We start from the raw sequence: 19560 nt of genomic DNA on the forward strand, positions 1-19560 counted from the left end.
CATAGCCATATTTTTAAAGAGTAACACTGATATTGCGGATTTAAAAGTACTTCATGACAAATATCGTCACTCCAAGAGAGAAGTGAAAAATCGTCAAGCATAGCCGCTGGCTAAATCATTTGCCGTTGAACAAGCGAGAAAAGGGAGACGAAGGAAAAAATAACATGAAATGCCTCAATAAGATGAATCATATAGCGTACTATGGCGAAACATGAAAATTGACTATCATACTCCGTTCGATTTCTTGTTAAGGGCGAAGAATGTAATAGTTGGGATAAGTGAGAGGGATAAGTGACTTGGTGTGTATGTATATATATGTATACAGTAGTAGAACGGGTAAAGAAAAAGACAAGGTACGATAATAGCTTAAGAATAAGCGAAACGAGAGAAATGTAAACGTTAAAAGTAAACATTAAAGGGGTGAAAAAGAAGGAGGGAAAAAAGAAGCATATCGAAGGGGGATTCGACGATATAGTACCGTAATATCCGATACATTCCCTCCTATTGATTGCGACGCTGAACTGTAGACAGGTCAAATGTAATAAATTTACGTATAAAAATTAATAATTATTGATGATACGATGTAAATAGAGAGAAGCTTTAGTTTTAATTGAAACGATATCAACGAAGATTTTCAAGTTTACGCACTCTCGTTTCCAATTATAGAGAATTTCTTTGCATCATCACTGACCTTGGCGGCAGGAGAGGAGTACGGTTCGTCGAAGAGCGACCACATTTGAGGCTTGAGTTTTTGCCACCAGGTGAGAGTGCCCTCGTAATAGGCTTCCTCGAAGCCAAACTTTCTGGCCAGTTCCTCATCCGTCGGCTTCTCCGTGTCCAAATCCAACCTGTCCAGGACCGTCAGCGTTTCCTGCGTGTCCCGATGCTGATGATGGATGATGGAGTCGACGAGAGATGCGTCAAGGGGAGGGGCAACAACGATCGTTATTCGTACCTGTGAATTTCTCTCTTTCTCTTTCCTCTCTCTCTCTCTCTCTCTCTCTCTCTTTCTCTTTTCTCTCTCCCTCTCTTTCTCTTTTCTCTCTTTCTTTCTCTCTCTCTCTCTTTCTCTCTCTTTCTTTCTCTTTCCCGAGGATGCTTTTCACATTTTCCTCGAGACTAGATAAAACGCGTGCAAAAGCGTATATACCGAGCTTTGGACTTCGCGCGAGTGCTACGTTATTCTTTTTTCGATAAAATCGATAGCGAAAGCCGTCTTTGCTGAAACCTCGACCGTCGACGACGAAGACGATATAAAAATAATGCCGTGCCGTTGTCTCGTTTATTTGCATAAGTTTCGTTCGTCGTTATGCTTGAATATTCTATCTTTACAAAAAGATATAGAAAAGAAAAGGAAGAAGAATAAACGGAAAGAAATATTTGTGTGATTTGTTACGATACAGAAAAGTATCTTTTTTATTTCTTTTTTTTGAAATGAACGATCATGCCGATAGTTGTTAGATATTCGTCGGAATGGAAAATCTCTCATAGTTTTTATGAGTCCTGAATCAATGCTTCAAGTATCTTTGAAATAAACCATTCGGTCGAAAAGAAGCACCGGGTCCATCAAGAGGGAAGAGATTATCCAACTTTAAGATGCTGAGAACCTACAGTGAGATTTCTGTCGATTCACGATACTTTAATATTATTTTCCTCAGTTCAAAATCTTCCTAGTTTCTCCTTTTTTCTTTTTCCTTTTTTAAATCTATTATCATTATTCATCGTCATTGAGTTTTAATAATGGTATCGATCAATTTATAATTAATCACGCAATTCTCGAGGAATAATCGGAAAATGCCAATTAACGACTACGGTATCATAGTTCGAAGAATGATTTCACAAAGCATTCAATGATAACCACAACTCGATAGGAATAGATCATAAACACATGGATTCGGTTGAACGAATAAATTTAACGAGCTTCCCGTGTACACATTATTTTGAGGAAGGAAGAAGCCTGTTTTTCGAAATAATTTGCTTTCAGTTTTAAAGTTGAAATAAGACATCAAATATTCGAACTCTTATAAGCAGATATATATACGAGAATTGAATTTCATTTACGTCGATGATTCGTTAGCACAGAAAGCAAACAGTTCATTAGCATTTGAGCAGATATTGTTTTTAAAATATACTTTGCTAATTACTATTCATCAAGTTCGTGTAACAAAACATGATTATTCTATCAAATTCATTCCTTTTATTACTTTTGACGTAATAATAATTTGTTCATCCAACGTATGTAAAATTAAGTATTAATATTTTCGATGAAATAACATGGAGTAGTATTACATTAATCATGGAAACTATCTTCTTTCGTTATGAAATACGATGCAAAATAGGTCAAGTCTATATTATAATTTCTATACAATACGATAGTGCTTCATACACATTAGAGTAACTTTAGAGTTTGACCCAATGAGAAACGTATTATTTAGATAAATGTTTATTTTTATCTTCGAAATGAATTAATACCAAACGATCGAAAGACGATTCGGAAAGTCATTCAGTAAAGTCTTAGCAACAAATATTGATTGACTTTCATTTTGTGTATTACGAGATAATAAATCATCAATTCCTAGGCGTCTACGATCAACAGAATACTGAATGCTATTCATAGAAATATTGTTTGGGTAGGAATCGATCCAATAGATCGTTCATATTTAAGAAAATATAATAATCATATCTAAGAGCAGTGACTACTACAAAATTATGAAAAGAAATTCATTATTTCGTTAATTTATTTTGATAATAATTATATTATTTTGATAATTTCTCATTTAGATTCGATGCTTCTTTTTTTTCGATTGATAAGAGTTTCTTTTTCTTTTCTTTTCTTTTCTTTTTTTTTGTAAATTTCTGTTTAGTTACAGAATAGTGCTTAAAGCTGTGCAAGCTTTGGTGCATCCCAAAATCGGTCTGACGTGTTGGAATCTTCTTGCGGTAACTCTCGCTCGTTAAGAAACCTCGTTACGAAATCATCACACGAAACGACCGTTTGCACCGAGTTCGCGAAATCCTCTCTCATTAAGATCCTTCCACACTTGCGATGGCGATAGTAGTAATACCATAGCTCGGATTAACGAGACTCTGGCTGCTTTAAACTCGTACGGCTACTTGTTTCTAAAAATGTGTCGACTTACGTGAGTAAGTAGACTTCAACATTTGGTACGAATTAAAACTTGAAAGGGATGACTTTTAAAGGAACGTACAAAATGTTCAGTTTAAATTTCGTTTTAACTTATTTCTTATTTTATCATAGGGGTAAAAAATTTATTATCCGACAAAAGAATTATATCCTTTATTATCCTACGGAAAGATGAGAGACCTTCAAAAAATTTGAATCGAGGGGTTACGAAATAAACGAATGTCTTCTCCGAATCCCCTCGACGAATCAATGAAATAAATGACATTGTCAGACGATTATCATTTCTTTTTTTGTTACTTTTTCATAGTTTTCTCTACTGTCGATAAATCATCGCATTGAACAATTTCTCTTTTTTTCTTTTTTCTTTTTTCTTTTTTCTTTTCAGATTCAAGCGAAATGATAAACGAACATTGAATCAAGTCGACTTAACGATCAAATATATGCGAAGCATGGTGCAAAGAACGTGAATTAAAGAGGGAGTGAAGATTTGATACCTGGGTATATGTCATCCAACAACAAGGTTCGACTTGATTGGAGTCGAGACCCCAAAAGTCGAGTTCTTCTTCGAAGAGTGGCCCGCAGACGTCCGTGGGATAATGGAGTTTTCCAGTGCGATAATAGTTGAGAACCTGAGCGAAGACTCCTGGGTGCCTATCGAAGAAGTATTCGTTGAGGATCGGATCGTAGTTCGCGAGGGCTTCAGTCAACCTCGAGAGCCTCGTCGCCGGGATCTTCTTCAAGGTCGCCTTATATGTTTCATGCCGTATCCCACCCACGTTAAGAACCACGCGGTTCTCCGCGTCCATGTTTATCAGGTTCATTTTGATCACGGCTCTGCTACCGCCTGCCCTGACTGGAAGAAACCCACGTGTCCTACGATCGACGAAATAGAAAAAAGAAAACGAATTAATAGGTAATTAACTCATTAATAACAGTTAAAGATGTTAATGAAGGATCATTTGGATGTCTGATTGGAATTTAATGGAAGCTATCTATTCTTTTCGAATCGAGGGATACGATTTTGATCTAATGAGTCTTTGATATAGACAGAAAAGTTATAGGGTGTAATTGTGAAAGAGCTTCTCGAATCGATTTGACATTTATGACACAGCTCAATGAAATTGAATAGGATTTAAAGAGCGAAAAATCGCAGGTGGTTTTAGAACTAAAGAAGTTCGAGAAAGGAAAAGGAATTTAAATAAAGAGTCAGTTTCTCTTTCTTTTTATTTTTTTTTGTTCACTAGATCTATCGAAGTAACTCGGTATTTCGATATAACCGATTAAAAGTTAATCGATTGGATGTTGGAAGGGTAGATGATAAAAGGAAGAAAATCGACTTTTTTAATGGGCACGATTCGAAGTCGGTCTTCGATTCAGTAAGCTGCGTACTGAATTGCACTTTATCCGATGCGCCATCGGATCCGATCGATTTCTCATTTAGTAAGTAAGTAAGAAAAGACAGGGAAAAATGGAGAATAAAATATTATCTTCGTAGACTAAACTGAGTTGAGAAGCAAAAGAAACTAACATTGTTGTGTCACACGTTCGCAAATGGTACGTGTCACGGGCCGTTGGATGAAATAGGATAAGAAAGACATTGAGAAAATTCATTTGACGTAACCATATACCTTTGTACGGAATAGAACGAAAGATCTTTTGTGATTCGTTCCATCGAATCTCGAGATATTAAGATTGAGATTTTCACAAAATGTTCAACATTATACGTTTTATCGATTACTTCAGATAATTCAATGGCTAGGGGCTCTTTCCAAAAGAGCCAATCCAGTAGCAAAAGCAATTAGAGAGATTGCCATGATGCTATTAGCCAACGCGTTCCTAAACGCAATCAAGGAGGCTCGTGTCGTCATATATGACGAGAAAGGATTGAAATAGAACGTTTCTACGAAGGATTACTCTGATCTTTGGAGAAGAGAAATCAAAATTGTGTGTATATATATATATATATATATATATATATATATATATATATATATATATATGTATACATAATCTTGATTATATATATATCATCGTATAATGTTTGTGTATAAGTTCGAAGTTGCCACGGAGAGATCTATGGTAATGTAAAACATGGCCAGTGCCAATCTGCATCGTTTATGACACAATATCGGCATAATGCTTGCGCAGATTTTACTTGGCCAACCTTGAAACCTGCATACAAATAATACAATGTTACGTTTGTCTCTCTCGTAGGTTCACAAGATTAATATCATACTTACGATCAAGAGTCATGATATCGATATATCTATTTCTCTTTTCGGGATATCTGCCAACTATTATTGGCAAATCGCGAGTCGTTCATGTACGGCGACGTCGAATCGTTCTTTATCGATCTCTCCATGTCGTCCTAGAAAGCGCGTAAAAACCAAGTTCGATAAGCCGGTTAGATTATTTTTTTTTTCTTGTCCCATCTTTTCATTTTCTCTCTTTCGAACGCACAGAACCTGGAAATTCTTTTCGTTGTGGCTTTCTAACTGTAGCTTCATTCAACGCATTGCAACAATGTCGACCCGTTAAAAACGATAGACGTTGCGAATGCACTTGCTCGTAATGGACATGTTCGTAGACAGGTATTCGTTTGAAAAAAAAAAAAGAAAAAAGAAAAGAAGATAGAATGGGGAAAAAAATGCATCGACACCATTATACAAATGGATCGAACGTATATATTATCTTCGACTGTTGGAAAAGCAAGTGGTGTTGTTGAATATAGGAAACAATAGAGAAAACAAGGCCATTCAAATAAGAGCTATCGTTGTTCGGACTTTCTATTTTTTTTTCTTTTTTTTTTCTTTTTTTGATCTACGAACGTTGGGGTATTTGAAAATATTTGTAATATTTTAATGGAAAACGAAATAAGAAAAGGATCAGGATTTTCCTTCGAAATAGATTGTATTGAAGTTGAAGATTTTAGACAAACATTTCGTTCGAATTCGATCACCTCGACGAGTTTTCCTGGAATCATTCAATCGATCGTTACGGCCAACGCTTATTACGTTTGATTTCTTTGCCAGTACCAAGTTCGAGAGTGATATTAAGAGTGCCATGAAACGTCGATATTTCTCGACTTTTTCGCGACGAGAGGTCAGCTGAGAAGGAAAATAACTTCTCTGGGATGTAATTAGAGCGCTCCAATTACACGACCATTTAATGGTTTCACAAATAAACGACATTAATCGTGTCGTCGCTATGCTCTAGTCTCACACCTTTTTCTTTTTTTATTCTTATTGAAAAGAAAGAGGATAACTTAAAGAATATCGTATTTCATATTATCACGTGTTAGTCTTGATTTGAAAGCAAAAGATTTTAGTCGAATGGCACGCTGATGTTCCGTATAACGTATATGACGTATCCTATAATTCGATTTCAATGGCCGATAGTCGAATCAGATACAGTTGGCCTATGAAATGTCCATAACTGAATTGATACACGTCGAAAACAAATCAACGTAGTCGTAAACAATGCGATCTCTATCTATGATCGTTGTACAAAATACACTTTTGGAAACCATACCGGTACTGTTTGAAAAATCTTTTTTCGATGGAAAAGATAAAGGAATTATTTTATCCTATCTGAAAATAAATTTTGTTCTTTTGTTGATGCGGGTCTATGGCCGGTCCAGCCAATTATTACGGTAGAAAAATTATACGGTGTGGTAAACTTGAATTTGGAGTTCACTAAACGTCGAACGTAGCTCTTGTCGAAGGACTAAATTTCAAGCGATATACAAACCAGTATTTCCAGTCGAACAATTTTCTCGCCAGAATAACGGGGGAACCTTCTTTCTTTCGAGATCCATTTATTTTGGTATGAGATTTATCAATCCGTAGAAAACAGGTCGTCTCGTCTTTTTCAAAGATCAATGTCTCGCGCAGATTTTCGCGAAGTTTTTACACGTAGACGTTCGGGTTGCGAGTACAAATTTCTTCTCCCACCTTTTTCATAGGTGTGGCTTTGAATCTATCCATTTCTACGAGTCCATTTGAGCGACCCATGTCGCCTTGACGTACGATTTACGTTAGATTCGTCCAATCGTTCTCCTTTCTCCGAATGTCGAATGTCACGAAATAAAAATCGTTTACTTTTTTCCTCAGCATTATCACAGACTCGATACAATTTATAAAGTGCTTTGGAAAAATCGATTTGGACGTGTCCACATTTATTGGTTCGTATTACTTGCATTTCATGAACTTACAAATACGTATACGTACAATACCAAAGTACGCATATGAGTATTCTTATAGCAAGGATCGGTGGGAGATTTAAAAATACACGTAGAAGTCGTTAACGGATATATTTCATGAGTATTTAATGGAATCATGCGTGTGTCGTTAGCCCCGCAGAGACACCTAGCAGAGAAATTTAGTCGAATCAATGAGGGATTCGCGAGCATGAAAGAGGCAGTAACGACCCCCTCCCTAAAAATAGACTACCTCGGAATGGAAGACTCGCTCTTCGGGAGGGTTAAAACTTAGACCTCGCGGCCTCGAAGGAAAGTATTTGATTCGTTTGAAAGACCTTCATGCCGTGAAAAGATTAATCTCGATTTCTATAAAATTATATATATATATATATATATATATATATATATATATATCTTGAAGCGAGTGTTAGGGAAAAAGAACCACCTGCCGGCATGGCAGAAGACAGGCTTTCTTCGTGCTATACAATAAGGTCGACGATCGAAGTAACGACAGTGATGAGATTGGTCGTCGTTTCGAATAAATTTTTCACACTATTTGGAATAATTTTATTACTGTCTTATAACTCGCGATTAATTCGAACTAAAGTAAAGGTATTTGACCGATGGTTGAATGAGAGATACCGAAATAGGGGAAGTGAAAAGTTACTTGGAAAGTACACCGATCATGACTCAATACACGAACATTCTAAATCGATAACTGGAGCGTATTCAGAATGTGCGAATAGTTTGACCGAAAGTCTGCAAGGTTAAGCGGAATGAAAACTCATGGAGTTGGATGTTTAAAGAGTGAGAGACATGATGAGAGACCTTCGTAGAGCACGTTGCTACCAGTAGGGGTGGTAAATCGGTCGATTCTCCTCGGTCATCATCGTCAGCGAATGTATTCGTCGTCCAATACGAGAACGGTAACTGCGATCGAAACACAGCTTGGTGGGCACTGGCTCGCTTCGTCGTTCATGACGTCACGAGCGGAATCGCACACGTGCACGTACAAGAAAGATATGTAGAGGAGGCTGAGAAGGATGAAGAGAGCAAGAGAGAGAGAGGGAGAGAGAGAGAGAGAGAAGGAAAGGATGAGAAGAACAGAGAAAGAGTAAGGAAGAAAGAAACAGAGAGAGAGAGAGAGAGAGAGATAGAGAAAGAGTAAGAGAGAAAGAAACAAACGAAGACAGAGAGAAGAAGAAAGAGATAAAGAAAGAGAGAGAGAGAGAGAGAGATAAGAAGGTTGACACATAAAGGAGCACGCGCGAATTTTTCTTCGAAGCGAGTCGAACGAATCGTTGTCTCAAGCAACAGCGATAGCAGTATCAGTAGTAATAGCAGGAATGACTGGCGTTGGTAGCGACCGTAGCAGTAGTAAAAGCAACGATAATGCCGACAGTAGTAACGGCCGGCCCCTTGTCGCTTGAATCGATAGTCTGCGTGCACGAAATGCCGATAAGAGCGCTCGTTGCTTCCAACGTCCTTGTCGGTGGCACTCGTTTGCTCGTTCTGAGGGCGAATGTGAGTACGAGAATACGAGTACGATAGAGAAACAGAAAGAGAGAGAGAGAGAGAGAGAGACAGATAGATAGAAAGAGAAAAAGAGATGGATGATCGTTCTACACAGTGGCGTTCCCCTTCACGCACGGAGCCGGCGCTGGCTTTTGTCCTCTCGCACGCTCGTGTCTCGCGTGGTTGTATGAATCGAAGAGCGATCGTGCTATGAACAATGTGTGGAGGTGGAAAATAGGGAGAAAGAGTAGAACGAAAAGGATGAGGAGAAAGAGGAAGAGGAAGTGGAGAGGAGAAGGTGGAGGGAAACGAAAGGACGCGCGTTCTGATTTACTGGCTAAACGTAGCATACACGAGGGGTAGCTGACCGGAACACACGTCGGATCGAACTTCTCTACGAAGGATTGATCGAGGGCAAACGGAAGGTAGACGTTTCGAACAAGCACCCATCGGAAAGGCAAACGAGAAAGAAAGATAGACAGAAAGACGTAGAAGGGAAGTCAGAGAGACTTACTCTCTTTTTCTTTCTCTTTCTCTCTTTTTTCTCTTTATTTCGTTAAAAAAAGAGAAAAGCAAATGAGGGATTAGAAGAATAAAGAGTGTGAAACTAACCAAGAGATAGAGATAAAGACAGAGAAATAAAGGGGGAGAGAGAGAAAGAGAGCAAAAGGGAGAGAGGGGGAAAATGGTCGAAGGAGGAGGCCGACGCATAGAGAGAGAGAGAGAGAGAGAGAGAGAGAGAGAGAGAGAGAGAGAGAGAGAGAAAGAGAGAGAGAAAGAGACAGAGAGAGAGAGAGAGAGAGAGAGAGAGACTCTGCGAGGAAGGTGGAGGCACGAATCGATGTAGGACACATGTCCCGATAAGCATCGGCACGTCGTCGTTGTCATCTTTTTTTTTCTTGGACAATTTCACGAAAATATATATGCCAAGATAGAAAGAGAAAAAAAAAAGAGAGGAAAAATTTCACGCAGAATACCCACCCTTGATCGCAGTCTCTTCATGTCTCGTACTTCTTCCGCGGTGGCATCTTCTCAGCGACGGCACTCGTTGCTTGAATCGTACACCTTCCCCATTTTTCTACTTCTTACTTCTTACTTCTTACTTTCTCGTATTTTAATGTAAAACACGAAAGAGAGCTTCCTTTCTTTTCTTTCTTTTCTCGAGCACTTATTTTTTTTTCCTGTTCTTCTTCCAGCGACTACGCCTCGGTACTTGCAATGAATCGACACGGACTCATCCTCGTACTTTGGGTAGTGACAAGAAAAGAATAAATGAGAAAGTTAAAAGAAGAGAAATGAAATATGAATATTACAGAGAGGGAGAGAGAGAGAGAGAGAGAGAGAGAGAGAGACAGAGAAAGAGGGGAGGAAATAAGCAAAGTAGAGAAACGGACGAGAAAGCTCGGACGTGCTTACGAAGCGCGTCTCTCGACTCGCGCGCACGGACCGGACTGACACCGACGACGCGAGCGACGCTTCGACGACGTCGAAAGACAGCGAGTGCGCTTCTGAGCGTGCTCCTTTGACGCGGCCTACTGCTGCTGTTACTGCTGCTACTGTTACTGCTGTTAGCTAGCTAGCAATTCTAGTAGTAATAGTAGTAGTAGTGTAGTAGTAGTGCAGAGAGTAGGGTGGTGGCGTGCCGTGCCGTGCCGCGTCGTGACGCGCCACGCCGTGTCGAGCCAAGCCAAGTTAAGCTGAGAAGAGAAAACCAAGCGGAATTACGCGCAGGCGTCGCGCAAGTTCGCGCCGATCGCACGCCCGTAACACGTTTTACATCCTTTCCTTTACGTGCCATAACTATTGCTTGAGTCTGATTTCACACCGACATTATCTACTTTCTTCAACGAATCTTAACTAGAACTTAGTTAAATGCAACCCTTTTCTTTCTTTCTCGTTTTCATTCGCTTCTTTTTTTCTTCTTCTTCGTTGTTTCATTCTTTTATTTTATCATTTTTAAAATTATACAAATCCGTATATTTTATTAATGAATAGTGACGACTATAGTCAACTATAATCGTTTCTTACCAACTACTTATTTTTTTTACTACTACTGTTATTACTACTACTTTTACTATTATTATTACTACTAGTTCTGTAATTACTACTGATATTATTACTTTTGTCCTTCTCAATTCGACCTATTTTTATTTCATTTCATAGACTTTTTATTTTCGCCCAGTAAAATTTCTTCAGCGAAATCGTTCTCAAGGATTGAATCGGTCGATAAGAAAGTCCTATATCCTTACCATTACCCTTTTCTTTTCCTTTTTTTATTCATTCATTTATTCCCTCGACTCTCGAAGTAAGATCGATTGTATATTGAAATGCATAAGTCTCCATTGAATATTATTTAAATGTATTTTAATGTCTTTAATGTATTTCTTTTCTTACTCATTATTTAACAAAGAACAAATATTCTAAATCTCGATCGTTGATCTCATCGATTTCGTATAACGATGATGACGACAGCAAGAAAAAGCATCGATTTTTTACCACCTTTATCAATCGACCTTTTTGTATAATAAACGTCGGAACATCTGTTGTGAATGGAATGAAATTATCAGGATATTTAGAAAAATCGAACGTCGTTGTCAAACATCTAAACGCGTTGGGACCAAAGATACGACTTATCGTGATCCACAAGCCAATATATCTGTACCTTCATCATACTTAAAACTCTTAGTTCCGATATGAATCGATAAAATAAGACTATGATATCGAACTTTTCTTTGGTTCTTATTTTTAAGGTTAATCGCGAAAAAATTAACGTTTAATAGCATCTACTTGACAATCGTTTAGCTTGCATATAAAATAATCGTTTTTAATTGAGAAATTTCTTTTGAATTAAAAGAATATTTTATGCATTAACCGTAGAGCGTAGGATGTAAACGAGTAAATACCATCATGCTTTCCCTTGCACTACACATTTAGGATCGAATAATAGCAAATGTTTACTCGAGTCGATCCCTCACCCTACTTGACAAGCTTTTTCATCCTCCTTTACGATGCCATGCGAGGACAGACGGCAAATGGATTCTCGTTTACTTGGTTCTAAGATAGACAGAGTAGATTTTTTTTTCTTATTTTCTTTTTTGTGTTTTTTCTTTTTTATTTTTTGACAGCTTCATCATTGGAAAGATTATTAGATAACTTAGAGAAATGAATATTTTCATATAATCATATAATATGAAATTGAGCTTTCATGAAACAAAGAAAGACATTTATTTTCAAATATTAATACAACATATATATTAAGAGAAAATTCATATTCTATCTTCTTGCATGCATATCTAACATCCCAATCCTTCTTCATTTTCTCTTAACGAGAGTGAAAAAGATAAAGTTCATGCGCGCGCACATTGCGCTCTAGCAGTCGCGCTTTCCCGCAGAAACAAGCGAACACGCGGACTCTTTTGTTCTTTTATCAGCACATCTCTTCTCTTCTCTCGACATTCCAGAGTACTTGTAACAACCTAATCAATCTCGTTAGCTTGACAGTTTAGAAGAGAAGTGTCTGAAGAGGAAGATACTATCTGAATAGAATTTTTTTTTTCTTCAAGAGAGAGATATTCCTTGAGATAAAGAATATTAGAATATTACAATGAAGTGTAGACAAAATAAAAAAAAAAAAAACAAAAAAATAAATATTAAGAGATGGGGAGAGAGAAGAAGGGAGCGGAATCTCGAAAACTACACTTGCGTACATAGAGACGTTTACTTATTTACCTTGTCGCGTCAAGAACGATTCAAAGGTATGTCCCGAGGGTGCATATCATCATACGTCTCTCTCTCTCTCTCTCTCTCTCTCTCTCTCTCTTTCTCTCTCTCTCTCTCTCTCTCTCTCTCTTTATCTACCTACTTATCTATCTATCTATCTATCTCTATCTCTCTATCTCTTTCTTTTCTTCACTTTATGCATGTAATGTATCAACGTCTGTGCGTGTCTATACTGAGTAGAGAAAAGTGGGGAGATCCCACAGAGCCTGAATAAACCGTTCTAGCGGTCGATGGCTTACGCTTGCGCCGTGAAACCTCTTGCGTCAAAGAGTTCCACGGTTTTCCACGTTTTGCAAGGTATTATCGTTGATACGCTACTGAACTCTTTTAATGGCCACGAATTGGTCGATCGACTTTACGATGAAACATGATCGTTGCACGATCAACGCACTTTTCTTTTTGTTCATTCTCATTGATTTTTCTTTCATCTTCTCTCTTTGTCTCTTAAATGTTTTTATCGTTGATCGTTGCAACTTTTCTTTTTTTTCTTTTCTTTTTTCTTTTGTTAGAATAATATATAATGGTATTAAAAAAAAACAATATATTTTTATCACAAAATATAATGGAGAATGTTTTGAGAACGTTGTCTCTCTTTTCGATGATTCGTTTCCTCTTCTGGATGAACGATTTCGGCGACACGTTGCTCTTCCATCTTATCATCTTGAGGTAGATCGCTATCTCGGCAGTCAGATACGCTAGTTCCTTCGGATTCTTGACTGGGCGAAGTGGTGCGCGCACGATGTTCGATTTCCGCTAGATTTATCACGATATTCGGCTGTAAGCAGAATATAAATTCTATGGACTATCGGTTGACGTTCAACCACCTTGAGTTGTTTGTTCAATTTTTGAACATTTTTTTTTTCAAGTAATCTTTCTGTGAATCTTTGAAATATAATAGTTTTTTGAGTTCTTTTTTTAGTTTGTATAGTTTGTATAGTTTGTATGAAATAGATTCGATTCATGAAGATATTTTTTTCTATTAGTATTAATCTTATTCAAAGAAATTTAGGCCGAAAGCATATCATATAGTTTCCTTTAATAACGCACTGAAACGAGTTCGACGTTTCAAATGTCAGCATATTTTGAGTCGAAAATTTACATAACCGAATCACGGGAGCATGCCGGCCGAGTTTCCGCCGGCTTTTTCGAGATATCAGCATCGAAAGCTTTAAATCTCGACTTGTCGAAAATAGATTGCTAAAGTTAGTTTATTCGAGGAATCAGTACAATGGATAAAACGTAATTCAAAATTCCAAGTACATTCCAAGAAAAATCTTATGCCGTTGCTCGATTAAACGAAATTATTAATAAGACAAACGATAAAAGGAAGATTTGAGTTTATTGGTTCGTTGGTCAGGATAAAAGCGAAAACGCGTTTTGTTACGACATTGCAAAATTTGCAAAACTAGGTCGGGCTCGTAAAAGAGTAAGTGTACGTTGATACAAATTTGCTTAGAAATTTGTAGAATGGAGAGAACGAGAGAAAGAGCGATATGAAGCTATTTTAGAACTGACTAATTGCTATGTCGTTCTTTTCGCTTTGTGAATTTCTCTAGTCCTCTAATACACACCAGACAAGATAATAAAAGAGGTAAAACGAGGACCGTGCGAATTCGTTTTGACGAGGTTTATTATAATTACTTTAATCATTTACTCCTCAAATGATTTAGGATGTCTCGAAATTTGTAATTTAATGCCATAAAAAAAATATATATATATAAAAAAGGCAAAAACTTCATGAATAGAGTTGAAATATACACAACTAACCGCAAGAGGCTCAGGAGTTTCTAAAAGGTTACTTCCTCTTTTTCTTTCTCCCTCTGACTCTCTCTCTCTCTCTCTCTCTCTCTCTCTCTCTCTCTCTTTCTCTCTCACTATGTCTCTGATGCTAATCGTCCCTTTGAATCTATTTCGTTTATCAACTCTCAAGAGAGAAACTCCGTCATTTGCATAGCTCTCTACTGTCAAGAAGTCGTACTTCTTCGGATATAATCACCCGTAGAAAGTTATCCTTTAACTCGACGAATGCTCGAATGAATTTCATTACGTTGAAATTCTTTGCTTACTTGAGACGCCGTTATAGAGGGAAGGATTGGAAAGTGGATAATATTGAGAAAGCAATTAACGTTGGGACTCGATGCGTTAAAACCATCGTGATAAAAGCACCTGGAGTTGTAGGACGCTGTGCAATCTAGTCATAGGTTGTCGAGTCATGAGAGGTGTCAGCGATCTGTAAGGTGAAGCGTTCAAGAACAAATGTCCCTGAGAATCGAAACGATTTTGATGCATCGACGATCTTCCACGTCTTGGAAATTCTGCTGGGAGTACTCTTCGTCTCTGCTTTGGCAATTTGCTACGTGCCTGAAAAATATTCGATCAAAAATAAAATATCGAAAGGTGAATCGAAGTGCTGAGCACACGTCATGGTTATATTTTCATAGAACTATGTGCAATCAGAGTATAAAAGAAAATAAAAGATAAAATTTTATCGGATGAGTAAACTTCGAAAACAGTAAATGAAAGGAAAGCTCTCGAAGAGTTTTCGAAGAAAGGAACGTGAAGAGAGTCATGCTCAAACCTGAGTGTGGGAGTAGAACATAGAGAAGTTGCTGACGATGACGGGAACCGGAAGTGCGATAGCAAGAACGCCGGTCAAGGCGCACAGTCCGCCTATGAACATCCCTGGAAAGGTTTTCGGCGTCATGTCGCCGTAACCGACGGTCGTCATGGTGACTAGAGCCCACCAAAGTCCTCGTGGTATACTGTCAAAGTCGTTGTTGGGATTTTCCTGAAAAGAGCAGCCTACTGGAATTCTTGATATCATTCAACGCGCTCGTTTACGGAGAAAAGGAAATATTAACAAAAGAGGACGGAAAAGAAAAAACTATAAAAAAAAAAAAAAGAAAAAACAAGTCTGGTATAAAAGAATAGAAATTTAAATTAGCACTTATAAGCTTAACGAAGGAAACTATTTTAAGTTGTGTGTATTGAACGTAAACGTAAACCAACAAAACTGAAATATTTTCGTATTGGTTTAGACATATGTAATATTATGTGTAATACACGGCTACGTCTATAGATAGAAGATGTTTTGAGCTTTGGTAAAGTGAGTTTCCCTATTCATCAGGGAAAAGAAGTTTTTCTTTTCACCGAAAACGAAAGAATATGGCCTTTAACTTTAATTAGAATGATGCTTGCTATTTAACGAATTGGTTCAATGATTCATGCGTAGACGTTCGTTCGAACGCAAGTAATGAAGGTACGTGATAAACGTGACCATTCGAGCACATATCTTATAGTGTGTTGAGAAAGAAGAAAAGAAAGAAAGAATACAGGCTTATCTCCAAGGTGGGCTCCTTTTTTCACGAACGCGGCTTCTTTTCATGATTCATGTTCTTATGAATTTTTCACCGGGAGAAAAGTCAAGCCCATTTTCTTTGTCACTCCCTTTGACGTTATGAGGGAAGCCTTCATTTTAGACGGTCCGTTTGATATCTCGATCCTTTGTCCGATGTAAAGATAAAATCTTTCATCGTCTTAATTAATATCCTTACTTTCGAGGAAAGTCATCCTTTTTCTTATGACAGGAATTAAATAAATTGTTTAATTTTTTTTAGGTACTTACTTGAAGTCGTTCGGCATAAAAAATAAGGCTAGCGAAGAGAACTATGCCCAAAGCAAGGAAGAAAACCAACAATGCGAGCTCTTTCGCGGATGCTTTGAAAGTATGTATGAGGATTCTCAAGCCAGGTGAATGTCTGGTCAATTTAAAGAGTCGAAGTACTCTTGCTATCGAGAGGACCTCAAGATACAGGCTAGACTCCGTCAAGAATTCCGTGTAGAAGCTGAACGTTGCCGCTAAATCGATCGCGTTCACCGGCGACACAGCGAATCGCTTTAGGCTTGGACTGACCTACAATAGAATCCTTTCCTTTCGTCTTCCCTCGAGATAAATTTTACGTAGGAATTTGAAGTATAGTAAATCGTTCGAAATTTCAAAGACTTCCTTTCATATCAAATTCAAATAAGATATTCATACTTACCAAGCATCGAAGTGTTATCTCGAATGTGAACCAAGCATTACAAGCGTGTTCAATGTAATAAAATGCTCTATGTGGTCGACCGATTTCATTCTCGTAATGCTGAGTGAATTCTACAGAGTAGTTAGAAGGAGAATCATCCGTTCTAATTTGTGGTAGATTACTAGGATGGCTCTTTAAGCAAAAGCAGAGAACCGAGAGACAGATGAAGAAGATCGAAATGCAGGCGATGCACTTTGCCGACCTCGACGAGTAAGGCTCGTCGAAGAGAGCCCAGATTCTCGGACGTAATCGCTGCCACTTTGTCAATGTTCCACGATTATATTCCTCCTCGTAACCAAAGAGACGAGAAATTTCCTCGTCGCTAAGCTTTTCGCCTTCGATGTCTAATTTATCCAATATGGCCAATGTTGCTTGTGTATCTCTATGAATACTGTAAGTACTCCAGCAGCAAGGTTCAACCTTTAAAAAATTAACTTGACACTTTAATAGATTTTTATTAATATAATAATTGTGTTAGTTTTGTAAACTTGTTAATTTTTAAAAACGAAAGAATTATCGAGTTCGAAACTTTGAAACTACGTGATCAAAGACAACGCTCTTGAAAATAAGTATGTCTGTTTAAATAATTTGTGTTCATTTTATACTCTTTGAGAACTCGTTGATTGTCTAGGATTGATATAGATTTCAATTTAAAGTTTCTCAAACTAACCTGATTCGAATCAAGACCCCAGAAATCAAGTTCTTCTTCAAAAAGAGGACCGCAAACATCCGTGGGATAGTGCAGCTTGCCTGTACGATAGTAATTGAGAACCTGTGCGAAGACACCGGGATGCCTGTCGTAGAAATATTCGTTCAATATCGGATCGTAATTTACCGATGCCTCGGTGAGTCGTGACAATCTCGTCGCCGGTATTTTCTTCAAGGTCGCTTTATACGTCTCGTGACGTATTCCACCGACGTTAAGTATCACCCGGTCGTTCCATCTTTCATCATCCACTTTCCTCATCCTCTCACTTGAATTTTCTTCGATCGCATGGCACGCAATTCACGATGATAAAGAAAGTTATGCGAAAGCGAGCAAGTAAGGCAAGAAAAACATTTTTCCGTCAAGATGAGGGATGACCGAACTTTTTTTTTCCCAGCGATTCTCTGCCGTTCTTGAATTTCTACGAATATTTTACGCGACGCTTTGCATTGCTATGATTGATATTTTTAGTCCTCCAAATTTTTTATCTACCTCTGGCATTCGCCTTTCTCTTTCGAATAGAAGATTTACAATCGAACGATTTCAAATAGCTGAGAATTATCGAGTGATTCATCGATAATGCAAAATGGCTCTTGAAACGTGCGTAATTACCGCTTTGCTTCTCGTTAATGATCTCTTCCCTCTCTCCTGTCTCTCTCTCTCTCTCTCTCTCTCTCCCTCTCTTGTTTTGATTCGATCATTAAATGATACGATTACATCCTATTTATCGAACGTTTGCAATAGACCGCACGATATACCTGAATTACGTTAGGAGCACGTTCGTCAACACATATATAATGAAAAGCACCGATTTCCTACTCAGCTCCTAACACAGATAAAATTCTACAACAAGACATAGCCACAGGTTGCTTCTTTAATCGTCCACTCGGTCCATTCGATAGCAACTTTACGTCACGATCGTTCTTTTTCAAGGATCTTAAGACGATAAACGATGGCATTAACGTACGTGGATTAGCACTGAACTATTTTTCTATCGTTATTTTAGTAATGCGAAAATAGTACTTTCGAAAATCTCTTGGTGTCGATCACGATGTACTTAATCCAAATCCCTATTGTCTTGTTTTTTTTTTTCTATTATTTCCTGTACCCCCTACGTAGACACCCCTTTTTCGAGTAAATGATTTTACTTAATCACGTTATTAACCAAAGCGACGGTGCATGTTAATGAGGAGAGCGAGTTTAATTACATGATCGACGGTATGATTATAACACTGAAACCAGTATAGAAGCGACGTTAATTCTTTAACACATTATCGTTATAATACAAAATGAAATGAATTAAGTTAGAAGTTGAAAGAGAAAAAGAAAGGTGTACTCTCATTGTCAGTTGCCCATGGTTAGTTAAGACTTAAGCAAATTGAAATGCCAAAAGTTTTTGCGGTGATACCGACTCGCATGAAACTGAAAATAACTTTACGGTATGTACATCCTGCAGGCATAAACCACGCTATTATTATTTGCTATTATATTTAATAAACATTTTCGGTGATAATGAGTTAATAAAAATCAATAAATAAGATACTTAAAATGTAGAGATTAATATAAAACATATAAATCGATTCATTTCTTAATAATTAATGATTAAAAGTTCACCGTCACTTTGGTAATCGTTAAGCTTGTTCACTATGTGCCTCTAGAATTTATACTGAGACGTTTCGGTCCAAAGGTATAGTTCCGTCGGAAGGAGTAAACTACGTCTCGCGGACGTGGTTAGCAGTTCTATAAATTCAAGCATGTTTATTTGTACGAACAACCACGCATTCCGCCAAACCATCCACACGTTCTTTATATTACTTCTTTCTTCTTTTTTCCATTAAGGAAACTATTTTAATTTTATATATATATATTTTTTTTCGAAAGAGAGAGAGAGAGAGAGAAAGAGAGAGAGAGAGAGAGAGAGAGAGAGAGAGAGAGAGAGAAAGTGAAAGACAGTTGTTCAAAGGAGTCGTCCAACTGAAAATAGAATTTAAAAAGGAATATATATATATATATATAAATATATATATATTCTTTAGCTTTGCGTCTTATTTATACAAACAAGAATTTAAGTCAGCTTTAAGTTAGTTTATATTCCATCGTCTCTAAAGTTAGAAATTCGTGAGATGTTCCT

The 19560-nt window shown here is 37.5% G+C and overlaps 2 protein-coding genes across 12 annotated transcripts in view; both read right to left on the bottom strand.

Moving 5' to 3' along the window:
* LOC124952120 (potassium voltage-gated channel protein Shaw) overlaps nucleotides 1-10421 on the bottom strand; it is a 23482-nt gene extending 13061 nt beyond the window's left edge. For 4 of the 8 annotated variants that reach the window (XM_047501514.1, XM_047501515.1, XM_047501516.1 and 1 more), the window contains exons 1-3: nucleotides 9843-10421; nucleotides 3640-4018; nucleotides 692-886 (exon numbers count right to left, since the gene is read on the bottom strand). In XM_047501514.1, the coding sequence (XP_047357470.1) occupies nucleotides 692-886; nucleotides 3640-3966 (522 nt within the window). In that variant the 5' untranslated portion in view covers nucleotides 3967-4018; nucleotides 9843-10421. Of the gene's footprint in view, nucleotides 1-691; nucleotides 887-3639; nucleotides 4019-8174; nucleotides 8277-9842 lie in introns of all 8 variants that reach the window. The other 4 variants (XM_047501509.1, XM_047501512.1, XM_047501510.1 and 1 more) reach the window with 4 other exon arrangements.
* Nucleotides 10422-11834: 1413 nt separating this feature from the next.
* On the bottom strand, nucleotides 11835-19131 carry LOC124952122 (potassium voltage-gated channel protein Shaw-like). 4 transcript variants are annotated; one of them, XM_047501523.1, is made up of 7 exons: nucleotides 19044-19131; nucleotides 17394-17707; nucleotides 16685-17143; nucleotides 16267-16554; nucleotides 15220-15429; nucleotides 14808-15002; nucleotides 11840-13416 (listed from the first exon to the last, which is right to left on the bottom strand). In XM_047501523.1, the coding sequence occupies exons 2-7, from the start codon at nucleotides 17688-17690 to the stop codon at nucleotides 13192-13194; spliced, it is 1674 nt and encodes a 557-aa protein (XP_047357479.1). In that variant the 5' UTR covers nucleotides 17691-17707; nucleotides 19044-19131; the 3' UTR covers nucleotides 11840-13191. The 4 variants fall into 4 exon arrangements, with proteins under 4 accessions (XP_047357480.1, XP_047357479.1, XP_047357478.1 ...); XM_047501522.1 differs by having other exon boundaries at nucleotides 17394-18554; nucleotides 19044-19115; XM_047501520.1 differs by having other exon boundaries at nucleotides 17394-18879; nucleotides 19044-19058.
* Nucleotides 19132-19560: the final 429 nt, after the last annotated feature.

This window comes from Vespa velutina, chromosome 10 (assembly GCF_912470025.1).
Source record: "Vespa velutina chromosome 10, iVesVel2.1, whole genome shotgun sequence".
In the NCBI taxonomy this organism is placed as follows: Eukaryota; Metazoa; Arthropoda; class Insecta; order Hymenoptera; family Vespidae; genus Vespa; species Vespa velutina.